Here is a 16,990-nt window from a genome sequence, read left to right as displayed (position 1 = left end):
TCCATGATACCAAGTATGAAGAAATGATTCAAGAAATTGTCTATATAGATGCAAGAAGTAGGCTCTACTACATATTAATGATGGTTAGGTACAAGATGCAGGAAAATGTATATTTTGAGCTTTACTACCCATTAAAGATACAAGAAAGGCACATTTGTTTTGCCTAAAAAACGTTTCAGAAACATTTATGAGTTTCACACCATTTTTAAGCATTCTTACACCATTCTTACACCTACGACATTTATGCCTAACTAGGCTCTACCACACCACTCTAACAACCAACTAATTTTACCTACTAACATACATACTACTCAATTTTTTAGTTTTGATCATCAATGTATTATTATGTAATACAATGTAAAAAAAAGGAATGGAAACAAAGAAAATAATGAAAGCAATGGAAAGAATGTGAAAAAAAAAATCAAGCATAATAGTTGCAATAGAAAAAGCAAATAGCGATTGATCAAGATAAATATAATTAGAGATGTATATAAAACAATGAAAGTAAAAAAAATAATGAGATCAAGATGAACAAAATGGAAAAAAAATAAAATTGAAAACAAGAATCATACCTGCGTGGCTATGTGTGCAGCGATGATGATGAAGTCAAAGGATAAAGAAAAAGAAAAGTATGGTGGGTTATGGGAAAAGAGAAGAAAGCAGAGCCATATAAGGGTATAAGGGTATTTTATAATCCCTATCCTAAAAAAGCTTTTAGCTTGTGTTGAAAAACCAATGTTTAAAGGGCTTTTCAAAAGTAGCTTTTATAAGCATGCTTACATTCAATAAGCTAAAACAAACACTTTACATAGCTTGTTTTATGAAATAAAAGCCAAAAAAGCAATAAGCTTCCTTAAATAAGCTAGGCCAAACACCCTCTTAGTCTTTTTTTTATCATGACATGTGCTTTAAGTTTTAATTAAGGTCCTTCTTTTCTTTGTTACTATACTTTGTATTAGCCCTTTTTACATTTTCGGTCCTGTTGGTTTTGACTACAATTGTGAAATGAGATATACATCACCATATCAGCATGTGGCATATCAAGACTAGGTTTTTTTTTTTAAACTCAAATTTTCCATATATATCAATTTGGAACCGAATTTCTTAATAAATAAGATTCTCTATAACATCTTCCCCTAAGAGGAAATCTATATTCAAATTAATAATACTGAGTAAGATATACTCTAAATTCATGAAGTAAAAACTCATAACCATTTCGCTAGAAGTATTAGATGTAACGGGGGAGTTAAAAATATGAAGGTGTCCATTGAGTTTGTACTTCATTAGCAACACGCGATGATTTTTTTACACGCTAATGAATTGAGTTTGTAATTCATTCTCTGGCATGTTTCTTTTCCCTCTAGAGTCTAGACTTAAAAATATGAAGGTCTCCACAACACGCGACTCTACCAATGATCACATCTGCAAGTAAATATCCAACAATACAAAGGATCTTACAATGCATAAGGAAGGTGTCTTACAATATATTCATTTTTTTTAACAAATGGTATCTATATCAATTATTTTTATTCATGTATTATGTTTGTTAAGTTATATCAAACTTTCTTGGATACCATTTATCCTCACACACACACACACTCACACACTCACACACATAGCCTCTTACGGTTGGTATAGCTTTTTTACATTTGAGAAATGCTTTCATCTCACGCACAACACTCTCTCTCTCTCTCTCTCTCTATATATATATATATATATATCTGTAGGTACCTCGTTCTTCATCTTTGAGCCCCCAATTCGATCTAACAACAAAAATCATGTTTAATCATTTGTTCCAAGCCAAAAACAAGTTCAGACTGATACCAACACGCTTGCTATCGAGCAAGGTTCCCTGCCCTGTTCCACCACCCTTGGATCTACAATGCATAAAAAACTTCACGGAAATGACGACAATGCCGGTGTTAACTGAACCCACTTTGTGGGAAAAGACTATTGCTCACATATCTCCGTACATCCCATTTCTTGAACCATTCGCTCCTCTTGTTGGTTTTCTCGCAGCTCATCCTATATATTTTGTTCATGGGGGTATCCTACTGCATGTATCCCCGTTTACTCAAATTAAGGTCATACAGTAATATACACCCTTTCCAAAATATCATATTTTAAAGAATTTTTGTGTTTTTTTTTTTCTAATGTTTTTTTTTTCTTTTTCTGTAATTTAGATGATTTGAAGAATGCGGCTGATACAAGTGAAAGTTTTGTGTGGGCTAGCTAAGCGGAAACTCGTGGTAAAGCAAGCATTTAGCAGGTCAGTGAAAATCATCCAAAAGCTTGTGGTAATACATAGTAGATACATATGAGGTGTTATATTTGATATCGTTTAGAGATAATATGAGATTTAAAATATTTGGTTTTTTGTGGAGAAAATTATTTAAACTGATTTTTGAGGCATGCAAAATAGAATGAGGAATGTTACATGATGTCGATAAGAAAAAAAGGAGCAAAAGGCCGAGTATACTAATTAATCCAATAGTAAATGATTTTTGATATTTATTGGTAATTAAAATAACAATTTGGGTTGGGTATATATGATACTTTTAAGTCTAAGATCAGATAATTTGATATATTTTACTTTTAAGATTGGATTGATGGGTTACAAACTTTTTTTACAATGACTCACTATTTACATTTTTTTTTTATAGTTGATATATATATATATATATATTTTTTTTGATATATATATATATTTTTACTATGTAAAGGGTACAAAATTAAAGATGTTGGATTGTTGTGGGTTTGGGTATTGTAGCCCCATTATTTCTAATGGGAGATCATTCTTCATTTATTAAGAGGATTGAATCATGTATAAATTTTTGTATTTAACTTTTTTTAATGGATTGAAGAAATGTATCTGCATCCAAATGGAAGCAGCCAATGAGCCTTCCAAACACCTGCAATAACCCTAACACAGATTATTTGCCATCCAAAAATTGCAAACTTCAAAACCTATATCTCCACTACTAGCCCAAAAGTCTTTCCATTCATACCAAATAAACACTTGCAGAAAAAGAGATCTTTTGTACAACATTGGGGAAAAAATTCGTAAAGGCTCAATCTTTCATTTTTTTTTGTCACTTTGGTCACCCACCTCTTATTTTTGTTAGGATGAGATGCAGCTTTTCACTTTTTTTACCACTTTGGTCACTTAACTTTTATTTTGTTAAAATAGGATGTAACTTTTGGATAAGTTTTTACATTAATTATTTACATTATAAAAAATTATTGAAAAATGGTATTAAAGTATACTTGAACACCAACATGTATTTAGGTAACCTATAAAAAGCTCATTTTAGCTTTCACGTAGCTTGTCATGTCACTTAAAACAATTATTTTTGTCATCAAAACTTAAGATGACACATCAAAACCTTATTAAATCCATCCATACCCATTACCGTTTCTATTTTTAACCCAAAACTTTTTTGTAACTAAGTGAATCGAAAACCTTTTAAACTAGATTAAACCCAGTCGGTGACCGGGTAAAAAGATAAATTGATATATGAACCAATCGGGTAAAAAGATAAATTGATATATGCATCATACATTGCAAAAAATATACGTCAAATTATTAGAAAATGTATTGTGAAAGAGAAAAAAAAAAGCATATAGTTTAATTTAATTGTAAAGATTGTTCTATTGATATTTTTATGAGTCTTATGATATTAGTATTTTTTTTTTGGCATGTTTATTGATATATGAAGTTTAATATGATAGATTGAATAAAAAGTTCAGATAAAATTTTACACACGTGTAATTTTGGGTATATCATGTTAAGGTTGTCAATAGTCAATCTAACCCGATACTCAATTTGAAGAAAACATTTTTAGGTCAAGTATCTCAACCTGCCAACCCGACAACTTGATTTTTTTCAGGTTAGTTCGGGTTGGCTCTTTTGGTTGTCAGGTCCACCTAGTGTACAAAAATGGTTTTTACTCAATTCGACTCAGTTTTTTGGTCAATGAGGCCAAAACCGGATTTGACCCAACCCAACCCGGTTTTACCAACTTTGACTGGGTATTGACCAGGTTTTACCAAATTTTTTTGACCAAAACCCGTGCCAGACCCGATCTCAACTAGATATAAAACGAAAACCCAAACGGTTAGTAACCGCCGGGTTGGGTCAGACCCGGTTGTTGACCAGTTTTGGGTTCAGGTTCGGGTTTCAAGCCGGTTTTTTGTACACCTCTAGGTCTACCTCCCAACCTGAAATAGTTTTATATTAATTTGTTTATAATTAATATTGACCCGTTTGAAAAAAAACCACACATTTGACATTTCAACCCGTCAACCAATTTGTCTCGAAAACAACTAATTTGACTAAATTGATCCAATAACAACCCATTTAACCTAATAACACACAAACCTACAGGTTGACGCAAGTTAGGTCTTGGTTGTAATAAAGATATGAAACTTTAGTGGGTCTGATTAAGGTTAAAGATTTATAACCTGTCATCCCAATTGGGGTGGTTCTAATTGACAAACATATATTATATATAAAGCTTTCTATGAATCTTTATGTAGGCTAAAAAAACTCTTATTGTTAAAAAAATTTAATTATAAATTTAAGAAAAATTATACACTATAAATAGTTATAATTCTTGCATGAACAATAATGGTGGAGTACATAATCCCGATTCTTTTAAACGAACTTTAAAAAATCACATGTTTAAAAATATATAGTAATAATGTTGATAAGCTACTATTTTTCTACCAACCCATATATTAATTTGGTTTTTATTATGTTCAAGTTAAATTAAAAATAAATCAAAACTAAAAACTTTTATATCTTTTTAAATAATTTGTTTGTATCAAGTATTAAGCATCTTCTTTAAATTCCAAATATAATTACTAATATATTTGTTTTATATTTAACTTCATTAATGAAAAGATCCTTCTATAAATAAATTTTAAATCATTTCTAAGAATAGACTCAACCAATCAAAACACAAGAAAATAAAACCAACAGCCAATCAGAAGCTAGAGAATTCAATCTTTTTTTTCTCTTAGCTCAACCGGCAATATATATATATATATATATATATATATATAATATCTTTGTATATAAAGTCATTGTTGTTGTTTATATAATAATTTTTTAACTTTATTTAATGAATAAATGGTTTATGATGAGTATTACTTTGATATCATATATGTATCTTATGTTATGCATCATATATATTTTTATATATTACTTTTATGAATCTAATGGTTAAAACTAGGGATGTGCACGGGTTGAAAACCGGCCCGACCTGGCCCGAACCGGGTAAACCCGTGACCCGAAAATACATGGAAAATGGAAACGAGACCCTGCCCGTTGACTCCCCGGGTGGGGCGGTTCGGGCTCGGGTTCTACCGGGTCGGGTTCAGTTTTTATGATTTGACCCGAAAAGTTGCTGATGAGATTCTAATCGTTGAATATCTGCTGCGATTTATCTGTCCAGACAAACAAGGCTCCAAGTTTTTATGCAAAAGATCGTGGTTTTCATCTTCTCTTCATGTTCTTCGTCTTTTTCCTTCTCCAATTTTTAAACCGTTATGACCAACAGATGAATGTGTTGGTTGTGTTGCTTTTTGAGTAGTGGAAAAGGTTTTTGAAAAGTGGGAAAACTTGTGAGAAAATGACAAAAACTTTGAGATATAAAGATAGAGAAATAAGAATCACGTGATCTAGTACTACGTGGCATCTCAAACACCTTTCATCCAACCCCACTTCAAGGCTTAACAATTATCTTTATTATTTTTATTTTTTTAACATGGAAAAACCTTTATGTTATATCTATTCATTGGTCATCAATTCATCATATTCCCTATAGTCTCTTATCTCCTTCCTTCTATATTTTCTCTCTATATTTATCTTCTCTATATATATTTTTCAGATATAGATATCGTAGATTTGCCCACCATCAAGCGAAAATTTATGTGCTAAAATACTATATTTGGGTTCCTATCATCTCCATCCTTCGTACTTCTTTTTTTACCAGTATACATCATTCACATATATATGTGTTTGATTATGTCTGCAGTCAGCACGTTTTTGAACTCCAAACTCAAAAGCCCACACTTAGTCCAACTATCTAACACTTAAGGTTTTTCACGGGTTTTACTGGCGGGTTGACCCGGCCTGAACCGAGAACCGAGAATCACGAATTTTATGAACCGAGAACCGGCTCGTCTGGGTCACGGGCGGGTCGGGCAGGTCCAGGTCACGGGCGGGTCACGGGTTTCGGTCTAAATGCTCATCCCTATTTAAAACTAAAATTAAAATAGGTATTGATTTTATGTCAAAGAGAATAGACAATGGGTAAATATTAATTATCATTGTAATAAAAATAATAGTTGGGTAACTAAAATGTTAGAAAAGTGAAAAGTTGCATCCTATATTAACAAAAATAAAAGTTGAGTGCTTATAGTAGTAAAAATGAAAGGTGACACCCTATTTTAGTAAAAATTAAAGATGGGTACCTTAAAAAACAAAAAGATGAAAGGTTAAATCTATATAAGTTATTTTTTCCCTACAACATTCCAAAGGATGTATATGCTTTGGCTAATCTAGCTAGTAACACTTTTCCCATATTACTAAGTTTACAACTTTTTCTTAGAAACAAAGTTAGTTACAAAAAGGTTTTGGGTTAAGAATAGAAACGATAATGGGTATGGATGGATTTAATAAGGTTTTGATGTGTCATTCTAAATTGTCCATTGCATGTTTAATTCTTTGAATATATAATGGTCGGTCTCACCAAACTCACATGGTATCCATATGATGCATATCGGACTACCCCACTAACGAATTTATCATTTTATGGATTGACGTCATTAAGTGAAATTTGTAAATGGTTACTTTATTGATCCTTTGACTTGAGATACAAGCAGGTCAGCATGTATGAATTGCACTAACTTGATATAGTTCTAACTCTCCTAAATAAGGGAGTACATAAAGGGCTATTTTCAGAAAGTGTATTGAAGTATGATGACTGACACGTGTAGTCAATACAGGATTTGTTCTTTCAACTGATAGTTGCAGAACGATACCACTGGGCCCTCATTGGGATTATTAAAGATGTTTACATGGCCATGTCCAAATGAATCCAGACGTGTCTCGATTATATTTGGTAATATTAAGTAGTGATGAAATGAGAAACATAATCGTTAAATCATGAAATGACATTGATCCGTATTCATGTTTAACACGGTAGCTGAACAAAGGGATAATAAATGCCTCAACCATTTAAATATATTTTAAGAAACTATACTTAAATATTTCTGAGAGCATTGGCGTGTTGCTAGACGCTAACCAATGTTATTACCTTCATTTATTACGAGCTCAAGTGAGAGCTGTTATTATATGATCACGTAAAATGAACGTAAATCCGGAAATGATTTAAGTCTACGGGGTCACACGAAATGACACGGTAGCTCTATATTATTAATTAATGTATTAAAGTAATATATTAATTAGTTTGATCACTAAATAATTAATTTAAATAAGTTAAAGAATTAATTGTATTTAATTAATTAAAAGGAGGTTAAAGGTGAAATAGGAAAATTAGAGTTGGACTCTAATTCCATATATATATGAGGGGGCCGAAATTCTCAAGGCTTCTAGGCCTTGAGATTACTTGGTCACCAAGATTAAAACCCTAAGAATTAACCCTATAAATAGAGGGCTTAATCAAGGGTTTTATTCATTCAATTCACACACAAAACTCCTCCTCTTTTCTCTCTTGGATTCGGCCGAAATCCCCTCTCCAAGGGATTTTCGGTTTTCGACTTTTAGGTAGAATAAACAAAGGGTTGTTTGGTTCGTAATCAAGGTACTAGCATACGATATACGGGGTGTCTAGTGTGCAAACGTAGAGAGATTTACTTCAAATCCTCATAAAGTTCTTCACTTTATCATCTACATTAAAAGGTAATCTTAATCTTATTTCAAGGTTAATTATTTGATTACATTGTTTTATTTGCTTCCGTTGCGTACTCGTGTTTAATGATATTTGTTATATATTCCAACACTCTAAACTTAATTACACTACATAATTTAGTGTTTTGCCCTAATTGAAGTAGAATGGCAATCCTTAATTTGTTCTTCGGGGACAACATGGATAGGATGTAAAATAGGTTGTGATGGAAGCTTCGTGGAGGATTCTTATGTCAATTCTTTTAAATTCCAAAATAAAAGACGTGGTAGGATTGCTCACTTTGGCTTCATTCATCATATATAATAAATTTAGTAAAAGCTAGATCGTCTTATATATTTGCGATATAAATTGTCAATTTCTTAACATGACGGAAAAATATATATTACGAGTACATTTTTGGTATATTTTCACGAATCATGTAAAAAAAATGCATAAAATAATTGTGGATTTATTTAAAGCCTCAAATTAATAGAAAGTTTTGTTGAAGAATTTAACTATAGCTAGGTTGTAAAGTTATGTCTCTAAAAACTTAAAAAATTGAGGGTGTTGCTAATAACAGATTTGTGGTTGTTAACAACAACTTTCAGGGTGCATAAAAATTTGTATTTCAGCTTTAGATATAATAAAAGTTGTCGGTTGATAGTTTAAAACTGTATATAAAATACCAATTTTCATGCATGTAACTTATATACTCTTTTATATCTATATTTCTATACTCTTCTATAATTCTATACTCTTCTATAAAACATATTGCTTTTTCTATTTATGAAAATTAAACATTTTTTTCAGTATTCCCATAATACTCCTTACACCTCTACATAAACATAAAACCTTTATATACCTTCTTTTCCCTCATTATTTCTAATCATTACACGCTCTCCTCGACCTTCTATCACCCCCGCCGCCGCCCTCCTTCTCCACCGTCGCCCTTGATCTCCACCACCGCCTTCCTTTTATATTGTCATCGCTTTCTAGCCGCTGCAACGCGCGGACACTATGTTCGTATTAATTAATAACACTTAATTTTAACTGTCATTATCACAATTAATCCTTTTTCACAAAAAAAAAAAAAAGACGCATATGATCATATTCATAAATGAATGAATATATTGAAAAACATATGATAAAATTAAATATAAAAATTAAATAAAACACCTTATAGATATAATCAATTGTATCTACTGCGGGCGGGCAGCAACAATCCAAAGGTCCAGGCCGGAATTGAATGTGTGTGTTTAGTTTGCTTTGCTAGCTAGTACTACCTTAATATCATTAAAGAGCGACCATTGAAACAGTATGAAAGCTATCGTCGTCGGCTGCAAGAGCAACAGAACGTTGGGCCATTAGAATCCTGTCATGAGCTAACCGGACAGCTCGTTCCCATCTTCTCGGACGGCCAGCTGGGGCGTTAGGAGTTGTGATTATTCGGCCCAGCTGGAAAACAAAGAGATTGGAATCATGTGCAATGGTTGCAAAAATGTCTTTTATAGGTCTCAAACTATATAGTGCTTTCAAACAGAAAGGCCATATCAAGGTAGCTAGAATTGGGTTAGCAGTAAATGGGTATTTGGACAACCCGAGAAGTTTCACCTTTGCTACCACTATAAATGGCAAAGCAGGCATTATTAATTATTTATATTGCTCAATATATATATATATTGGAATTGGAAGAAGTTTTTAGTGATGATATGTGGATTTGTTATGGAAAAAAAGCATGTGTTTTGCTGTGGACATATCTCTTAAATAGTTTTACATATATATATATATATATGTGTGTGTGTACCTTAGCTACAACAATGTGAAAAACTACCGATTGGTTTTTATGACGCTTTTCAAATTTAGAAATATTAAATTATCTACAAATTGTACTTGTACGGTACTGCAAAAGACGTTTCTATGTTGGACTGACATATTGGTCCATCGACCTAAGCTAGATTAAAAAATAATTAATAGTAAGTTTATATGAAAAATTAATCAAGTTTGTACATGAAGATTCATACTTATGTAAATTAAAGTAAGTATTTTAAAAGATTTGAAGTGAATGAATTATATAGTCCAAGACATGTGATTTTTATGCATAGGTCTAGCATTGTCTACAATAATTTTCTTTTAAAAATATTATCAATTTCAAGTTTAGTTTTATAATTCTAATATAAAATTGTATTCAGATTTTACTGATGGAGCTGAGGATAATGGTGTTGGTTGTTAGACATGCTAGAGATTTGGGAATGTTTAAATATTGTTGTACGTACATTCATCACTACTCCTAATTAAATGGTGATAATAAGTGGGAAGCAAGTGAGAAATTTTTTCATGTATTTTAAAAATTTTCATGAATTCTTAAAAGTTTTTTTTTTTTAATAGGTTTTTAATATTTTTCCCTATTTTAGATTTACTTTTTATGGATTTTTTAGTTTTACCATATTTGAAGTTTTCTTTTTTCTAATAATGCCTCTGATAATAATAAGTAGGGTTTAGTATCTAGGAATGAAAGAAACTTTTATATTTTTACTATTGTATGAATATAACTTATATTTGGTGCATTGTAGGAATAAACTTTCGAAAACTGTTCAAATAATGTAAAATTGTATACGTGACAAAAGATATGAGCTGTCATGTGTAAGTTTCTGATTGGCGCACATAAAAATGTTACATTATTTGAACAGTTTTACAAAGTTTCTTCCTACAATACACCAAATGTAAGTTTCATTCATACAATAAAAAATGTGTAAAAGTTCATTACGCTTTCGGATACTAAACCCTAATAAGTTTCACTAACATTGGGAATTTGCATTATAGAAAGAATAGTGTAGCTTGGGTTTTACTCATCACTATACTAGTCTCCAGAGTAAGAAGTTGTGAGTTTGGATCCTTTGGGACTTTCTTTTTCAACCTTCCTTTCAATAGTTTTTAATTTTTTTTCGACCATTCAGTCGGCATACGACATCAGGGAAACCTCACCGTATAATAATGAAGCCTTGCATGTACCCTAGACAAGGAGATGTTGATCATGGGCCATTACAAGTATTCAGAGGGAAAAACCCAAAGGTTTTGTCATCCCTAAGGATCAAACTCAAGACCTTAGGTAAAACCGGGAGTGTCTCTGACCAGTTGGACTGACCTTCATTGGCTAATAGTTTTTAATCAATATACTTTGTTAACTAAACTTTAATTTTTATAATTCTTTAATGTGGTTACGGTGAAAATCGGATTATAATTATGTCGTGGGTGGGTCTAGATGATTAACATTAGGAAACTTCCTTGAAATTGATGTATATATGTCATCATTCTCAAGGGATATCAATCATTATTATCGACAACAAAGTACAAGAGTTACAAACAACATCCTACTGTATGCCCCATAAACGATTAAAGTACCAAGTATATATACTGTATTATTGTTTTCATCCCTTAGTTGTATTAAGTAGATTGGTCACCGTATAAGTTTGTGTGTCGGGGACAAATGTGATTTAACTGTGGTCCTGTACGAAGCTTCATGGAAAGTTCTTATGTCAATTCTCTAAAATTCCAAATTAGTTTTATAGAGTATTTTGCATCGAGACAATATTGTCAAGGAGAATAGAGACACAAAGTCGGGCCAAAACATAAAACATATGGGAAGGTATATATGAATAGAGAAAATTTACTTATTGTTACAAACAATTTCTACAAATATCAAATGGTTGAACTACTCAAGCTTCTATACTCAAGCTTCTATATCCTTTTGCTCTTGATTTACTGTAGCTAATTGCCATATTGTTATTAAAAATATTTAAAATCAACCATTTGAATACAAAGTGTATCAACCGACAAACAATCTTACATCTACTCTTGCTCCTAAACTATCTCAAAAACATTTGAACATATCAGATTACTTATGTTTTCACATGTTCTTACCAAACATTTTTTAATCTCGTTTGAACCAATATCAACTTTTACATGTAAATAAATTTTACCACATGTAATATACTTATAATTACACATGATTCAAAAATTCTCTACAAACTTTTCATCGCTTTTAATATCTAATAACTTACCCATGAACATCACAATCTGGTTGGTGCCAACACAAATTTAAACTCTTTAATCGCTTAATGAAGGTTCAACTTTATGAGTATTTAGTATGTCAACTTTTATTTAGTCCCAAAAAGATTTTATTAACAAAAAAAATAAATAACGATAATAATGATATTGTAGACTTGTTGCATCTTTTGATGCCTAAAAGGGCCTAACGTAACCTGTTGGAACAAAATGATCGAAAGAATATACAACAATTGATTATGAGAATATAAATGGAAATGGAAATAATATCAAACTACCCTGACATAACAGTTTTCTTCTAAACCCCCCTAAGAGACTAAGTCAAGAGGGTAAATAATTTGTAAAACATCATCATGAATTTCTTCTCTTTTCTACATTAATTAATTTTGACAAATGTAACGGAAGAAAACGAATTTGAGGTCCAACCATGAATGAGTATTACTTCAGGAGATAGCCCATAACTAGACCAATCAAGCCAATGGCAATAACCACAATGATCGATACACCACCTCCTTGACTTTTGTTGCTTCCACGCGTCAAGAGTTCCTGTACATTATACCAAGTAGAAAGATAAATGATAATCAAGGGAAAAGCAAACCAGTGAGTTTTAGCATTTGTTATGATGCAATTCAAATGTATTCATTAAGGACGAGACCAACACATAAGAGCTTATATGAGAGATGGCAATTTAGACACATCTACTTAAAAAAGGGTTGATTTAGGTTGATGTGTCTCTAAGAGGTTAAACAAGTAAAGATACAAACATACACAAAATAGAACACGTCAAAAGTTGCCAAAAAGCTTAAAACTTGATTAAAACCTTTGACAATTATTTAATAAGGTTCTTATAATCCTGCTTATATACACTAACAACAAGACCCAGCCAGGATAGGTATTAAAAAAAAGGGTTTAGTATTTGTGAATGTAACTAATTATGGACGAATGTCTATAGTGTGAAAAAACTAAAGTTGTGTTTATTGTATGTAATAAACTTTTGAATCATGTGCATTGTATGTATTCGGGTATACGTGGCAACCATATAGGTTGCCACTTGTAAGATTTTGATTGGTTGAATACATACAATGCACAAGATTTGAAAGTTAATTACATACAATGAACACAACTTTAGTTTTTTCGCACTATAGACATTCTTCTATAGTTAATTACATTCACAAATACTAAACCCTAAAAAAAAAGGTCCCATTTTGACCATTACCCAACCTGCTGGACCTGCCCACTTTGTCAACGCTAAAGAAAGGCTTAGAAAGCTCAAACAAGAGGGGGTATATGAGATACATCATTTCTTACCATTTCTTGACGAAGTTTGTTACTCTGTTGAATAGCAGCATTCTTCTCTTCGACCAATTTTGCAATGAGAGATCTCGCCTGCATATTCATGAGCTATTAATCTAAAACTTCAAGCAACTTAACTACCAAAAACTAAAAAAACAATGAGCATGGGGTCCTTTTTCTTCTTGGAGGTTGTTTAGTGACGGGACGCATAAACGCTTTAAAACAACGCATTTGCTTTCCCAATGCATAAAAGTTAAACCCCAAGCCATGAGTCATGACAGTGTGATATGATCGGTTAATAGAAATTTGAAATACATCAAATAAAGGAGACATAAGCAACACGCAATGAGCTAATCAGACGTGTTGCGATAGTAAAACGTGTGCTGCTAAAAGGTTGCATCAATATGACTTGTCGAATTGAAATATAGTATGCTTGACTTTCATAAGGTTTTAGGTGGATCATTTTCATTGGATAGACAGAAACTGTGGGATAATAGAATAGACAATTTCCATTATCTGATAAACTGACCTCTGAAGATTTGTCATCAGAATCGACATTTTGTCTTGGAGCCTTCAAGCACAAACAAGATGTAGTATATTATAAACTACAAAATGATTAATGCTGTAATAATATTCATGAATATGAAACTGCAAACACCTATTGAATGAAAACTAACCTCAGATCCGTTCACATTACCAGTATCAAATGATACCTTGGGTGAAGCCCCTTCGTCAGGCTCCTCAAGAACCGGAGAAGGTGGTTGACGTGGAGGCAGATATACCACTCTCAATTTGCATTCTTCGACAACACGCCCAGGCACCTTACTGAACTGTAAACCCAAACCACCATGAGTGAATGAACTTTAAGTGATCCAAAGAGGTCATTTAAGTAAAGGTGGCAATTTCAATCTAGTTATGGATAAATGCCTAAATGGGTCAAGGTAGGTAATGTTCTTTCTCTAATTACAGGAATGGGTGAACTGAGATATCTAGCCTATAACAAAAAGGGTCAAACAGCTTGAAATTCGCCCAAAGGGTATTCGAAATGTATGTTTCTCATAAATTGTTTCCTCAATATACAAGATACATTAGTATTGTAAAATATATCTTTGCAGTCATATTTAATGCACCTATTCTATATAAAAAACAATTACAAAAACCCAAAAAAATTTTTGCAGCTGACTGACCCCACCCAACCTATGAATTTTATATTAAAGGTAACCGGTTTTGATCCAAACCCGTTAGCTAACCATAACAGGGCCATTTTGCCATCTCTACATACAGGTGGCAATGCCAATACATATACAAACATAGGTTAGGTTAGTTTTATTTTACCTCTGACGGGTCAAATGGGAAAACTTTAACAAACTGATAAAATTGGAATGGATCGAATGGGTTGCAAGTGGCTGGGAGTGCATTTCAACACTTACCAGTTAACAGCCTCTAGTCATATATAGCCTTATTCATCAAAATTACTTTAGTATTGTAAGGTATGGTTTAAATCAATCGTATTTAAAACATTAGTTAGTTATTCATAAAAGTCAACAAAAACATGGACACAATGTTGGATAGTCAAATCTGTTTAAAATCGTTTGCACCTCTGGAGAAAATGAAACAAGTAATTACCATTTCCGGGGTAATGTCCTTTGCGGCTACTCCTGCGGGTGCAATAACACTCTGAAGCAGAAACTTGTCCTTGCATTGCATGTCAGGAGGAGCTTCCTTCTGAGCTTGCATTGTTACTGTCAGAATACAAAAAATTCAGCCCTTACGCATTATATAGAAAATCCATTTGTTTCGAAAAAAGTTGCAGAAGATAACCATCAGTACTAGTGCTTACAATAAGACAAGAGTGGAAAAACAACTTTCTGTGTAAATAATCTCACAAACAATCCTTGGAACTACATAAATCTTTGAGTACATGAATCACCAAACCTTGACACTTGATTTTTTATCCAAAGAAACCAAAGTTGTTTTGAAAATGCAAAATATAAAAATAAAAATAAAGGATCTTGCAAGAATGAGTACTTTAAGGGGGAAAATGGGAGAAAATAATCAGTTCTACTATCAAACATCCATTATATGTACGAAATCACATGCTCTTGCAAGAGTCTGCGTTCTTTTTGACACTTACACAAAAGATATAGATAAGTTTTACTACCAGTAATTGTTTCATAACCCTGTATTTAGTATCAACAATATCTTCTTTTTTTTTGAAAGGTGAACTTCGCAGGAAACTTCGTGTCGCGATTCAATAGCGGGAGGTCTAGCATACGCTGTCTTACCAGGTCCATGCTAGAGAGCTCCCTAGAAGTAGAAATGTCTGTTTCAAATACCCGATGGGGAAAAACCCCCGACTAATCTGCCAGAAGGCACGACGATTAATAGAGGTAAACCCAGCCCCCTCAGACTTGAACCTGGGTATACGCAAGCCAACCCCTCATAAAGGGACTTCCTATGTCCTCCCCAAGGCTTGAACACAAGACCTCATGAATGAGGGGATGGTCACAAAGTAGATGAAATTCTAATTCTTATAGTAATGCAACATAAACAAAAAACCATGTAAATTGAATTGTGAAAACACCAATTGATTGCATTTTGATCAAGGTAAATAAGGATCACCTAATGGCCAGAAATTTATTTATCCTTATTGGCTTCGATAAAAATTAAAAGCGTGACACTTACCAAATGCCCGCATCTCTAGAACCAATTAGAATACATGGTTGAGGCCTTAATATCAATTCTCAACAACAAAAAAATATAGTACATCTTACGATATAGAAAAAGAAAGACAATGTACCCATTACATCACATGTTGATCGAGGCAAAACAACTCCCGTATTCGGACGAACACAATACTTTTTCGGATTCGTCGTTTTCACCTAAAAAATTCCATCCAAAATTCAACAAACACAAAAAACCAATCAGTTTTCACAAAATAATAAATATCATTGATCATGCAACACAATCTATCAATGAAAGTCCAAATCCTAATCAAATTATAACAAACAAAATCCTTAAATTTCGACAACAACATTAAAATCAACAAGTATAATAGCATGTTACCTTAAAAGCTACATGATTCTCGGTTTTATTTAATAATTGAAGCGAACAAGAGATCTGTTTCTTCAATTCAACTAAATCAATTTAGAAAGAAAGAAAACAATCAAATTATATATTAATGTAAAAAAACATAATATAACGAATGTTATATAAATAGGAAAATCTTACATTGAAATTTGAGTTCTAATGGTTCGACATTAAGAAGCTCCCCTGTACTCATTGTGTTTTTCAATTTTATTATATTATTATTGTTTTTTGTAAATTTTGGATTCAAAAACAAAAAAAATAAAATAAAAAATATAAATGTGAGTGAAATTGGGGAAGTTGGAGAATTAAATATGATCCAGTAATTACTGGGAGAGAAAAACAAGGGGATGATTCAAAATCGGAGAGATCCAGGAAGGACGACGAGGCCAAATACTATGTTTGACTTTCTTCTAAACATTTTATTTCATATTTGACCATATATTATATAAACTTTGACCATTATAATGACAATTGTTTTATCAACCAAACATAACTTAATTTTTACTTTTAATTACCAATGCTGCAAATAGCTCAATAGCAGAAGTTATCTCACACAAATTAAGATCCGGTATTGCTAGGGGGCAAGATTTTATCTCGACTAAATGTTGTGTCTTTAAGTAGTTTAATTC

General features: G+C 32.2%; 1 protein-coding gene and 1 long non-coding RNA gene across 2 annotated transcripts; one reads left to right on the top strand and one right to left on the bottom strand.

Moving 5' to 3' along the window:
• Positions 1–1,657: 1,657 nt before the first annotated feature.
• LOC122584725 lies at positions 1,658–10,297 on the top strand. Its single transcript, XR_006321580.1, has 3 exons — positions 1,658–2,084; positions 2,184–2,269; positions 10,106–10,297. It is a non-coding gene; the product is annotated as an uncharacterized LOC122584725 (long non-coding RNA).
• Positions 10,298–12,123: 1,826 nt separating this feature from the next.
• On the bottom strand, positions 12,124–16,752 carry LOC122609138 (vesicle-associated protein 1-1-like). The gene is made up of 8 exons (XM_043782199.1): positions 16,503–16,752; positions 16,338–16,408; positions 16,072–16,153; positions 14,898–15,013; positions 13,949–14,101; positions 13,801–13,842; positions 13,287–13,364; positions 12,124–12,524 (listed from the first exon to the last, which is right to left on the bottom strand). The coding sequence occupies exons 1-8, from the start codon at positions 16,552–16,554 to the stop codon at positions 12,417–12,419; spliced, it is 702 nt and encodes a 233-aa protein (XP_043638134.1). The 5' UTR covers positions 16,555–16,752; the 3' UTR covers positions 12,124–12,416.
• Positions 16,753–16,990: the final 238 nt, after the last annotated feature.

The sequence above is a fragment of the Erigeron canadensis genome, chromosome 1 (genome assembly GCF_010389155.1).
Source record: "Erigeron canadensis isolate Cc75 chromosome 1, C_canadensis_v1, whole genome shotgun sequence".
In the NCBI taxonomy this organism is placed as follows: Eukaryota; Viridiplantae; Streptophyta; class Magnoliopsida; order Asterales; family Asteraceae; genus Erigeron; species Erigeron canadensis.
Note: the sequence above shows the minus strand (reverse complement) of the source record. Positions and strands in the feature narration are given on the sequence as shown.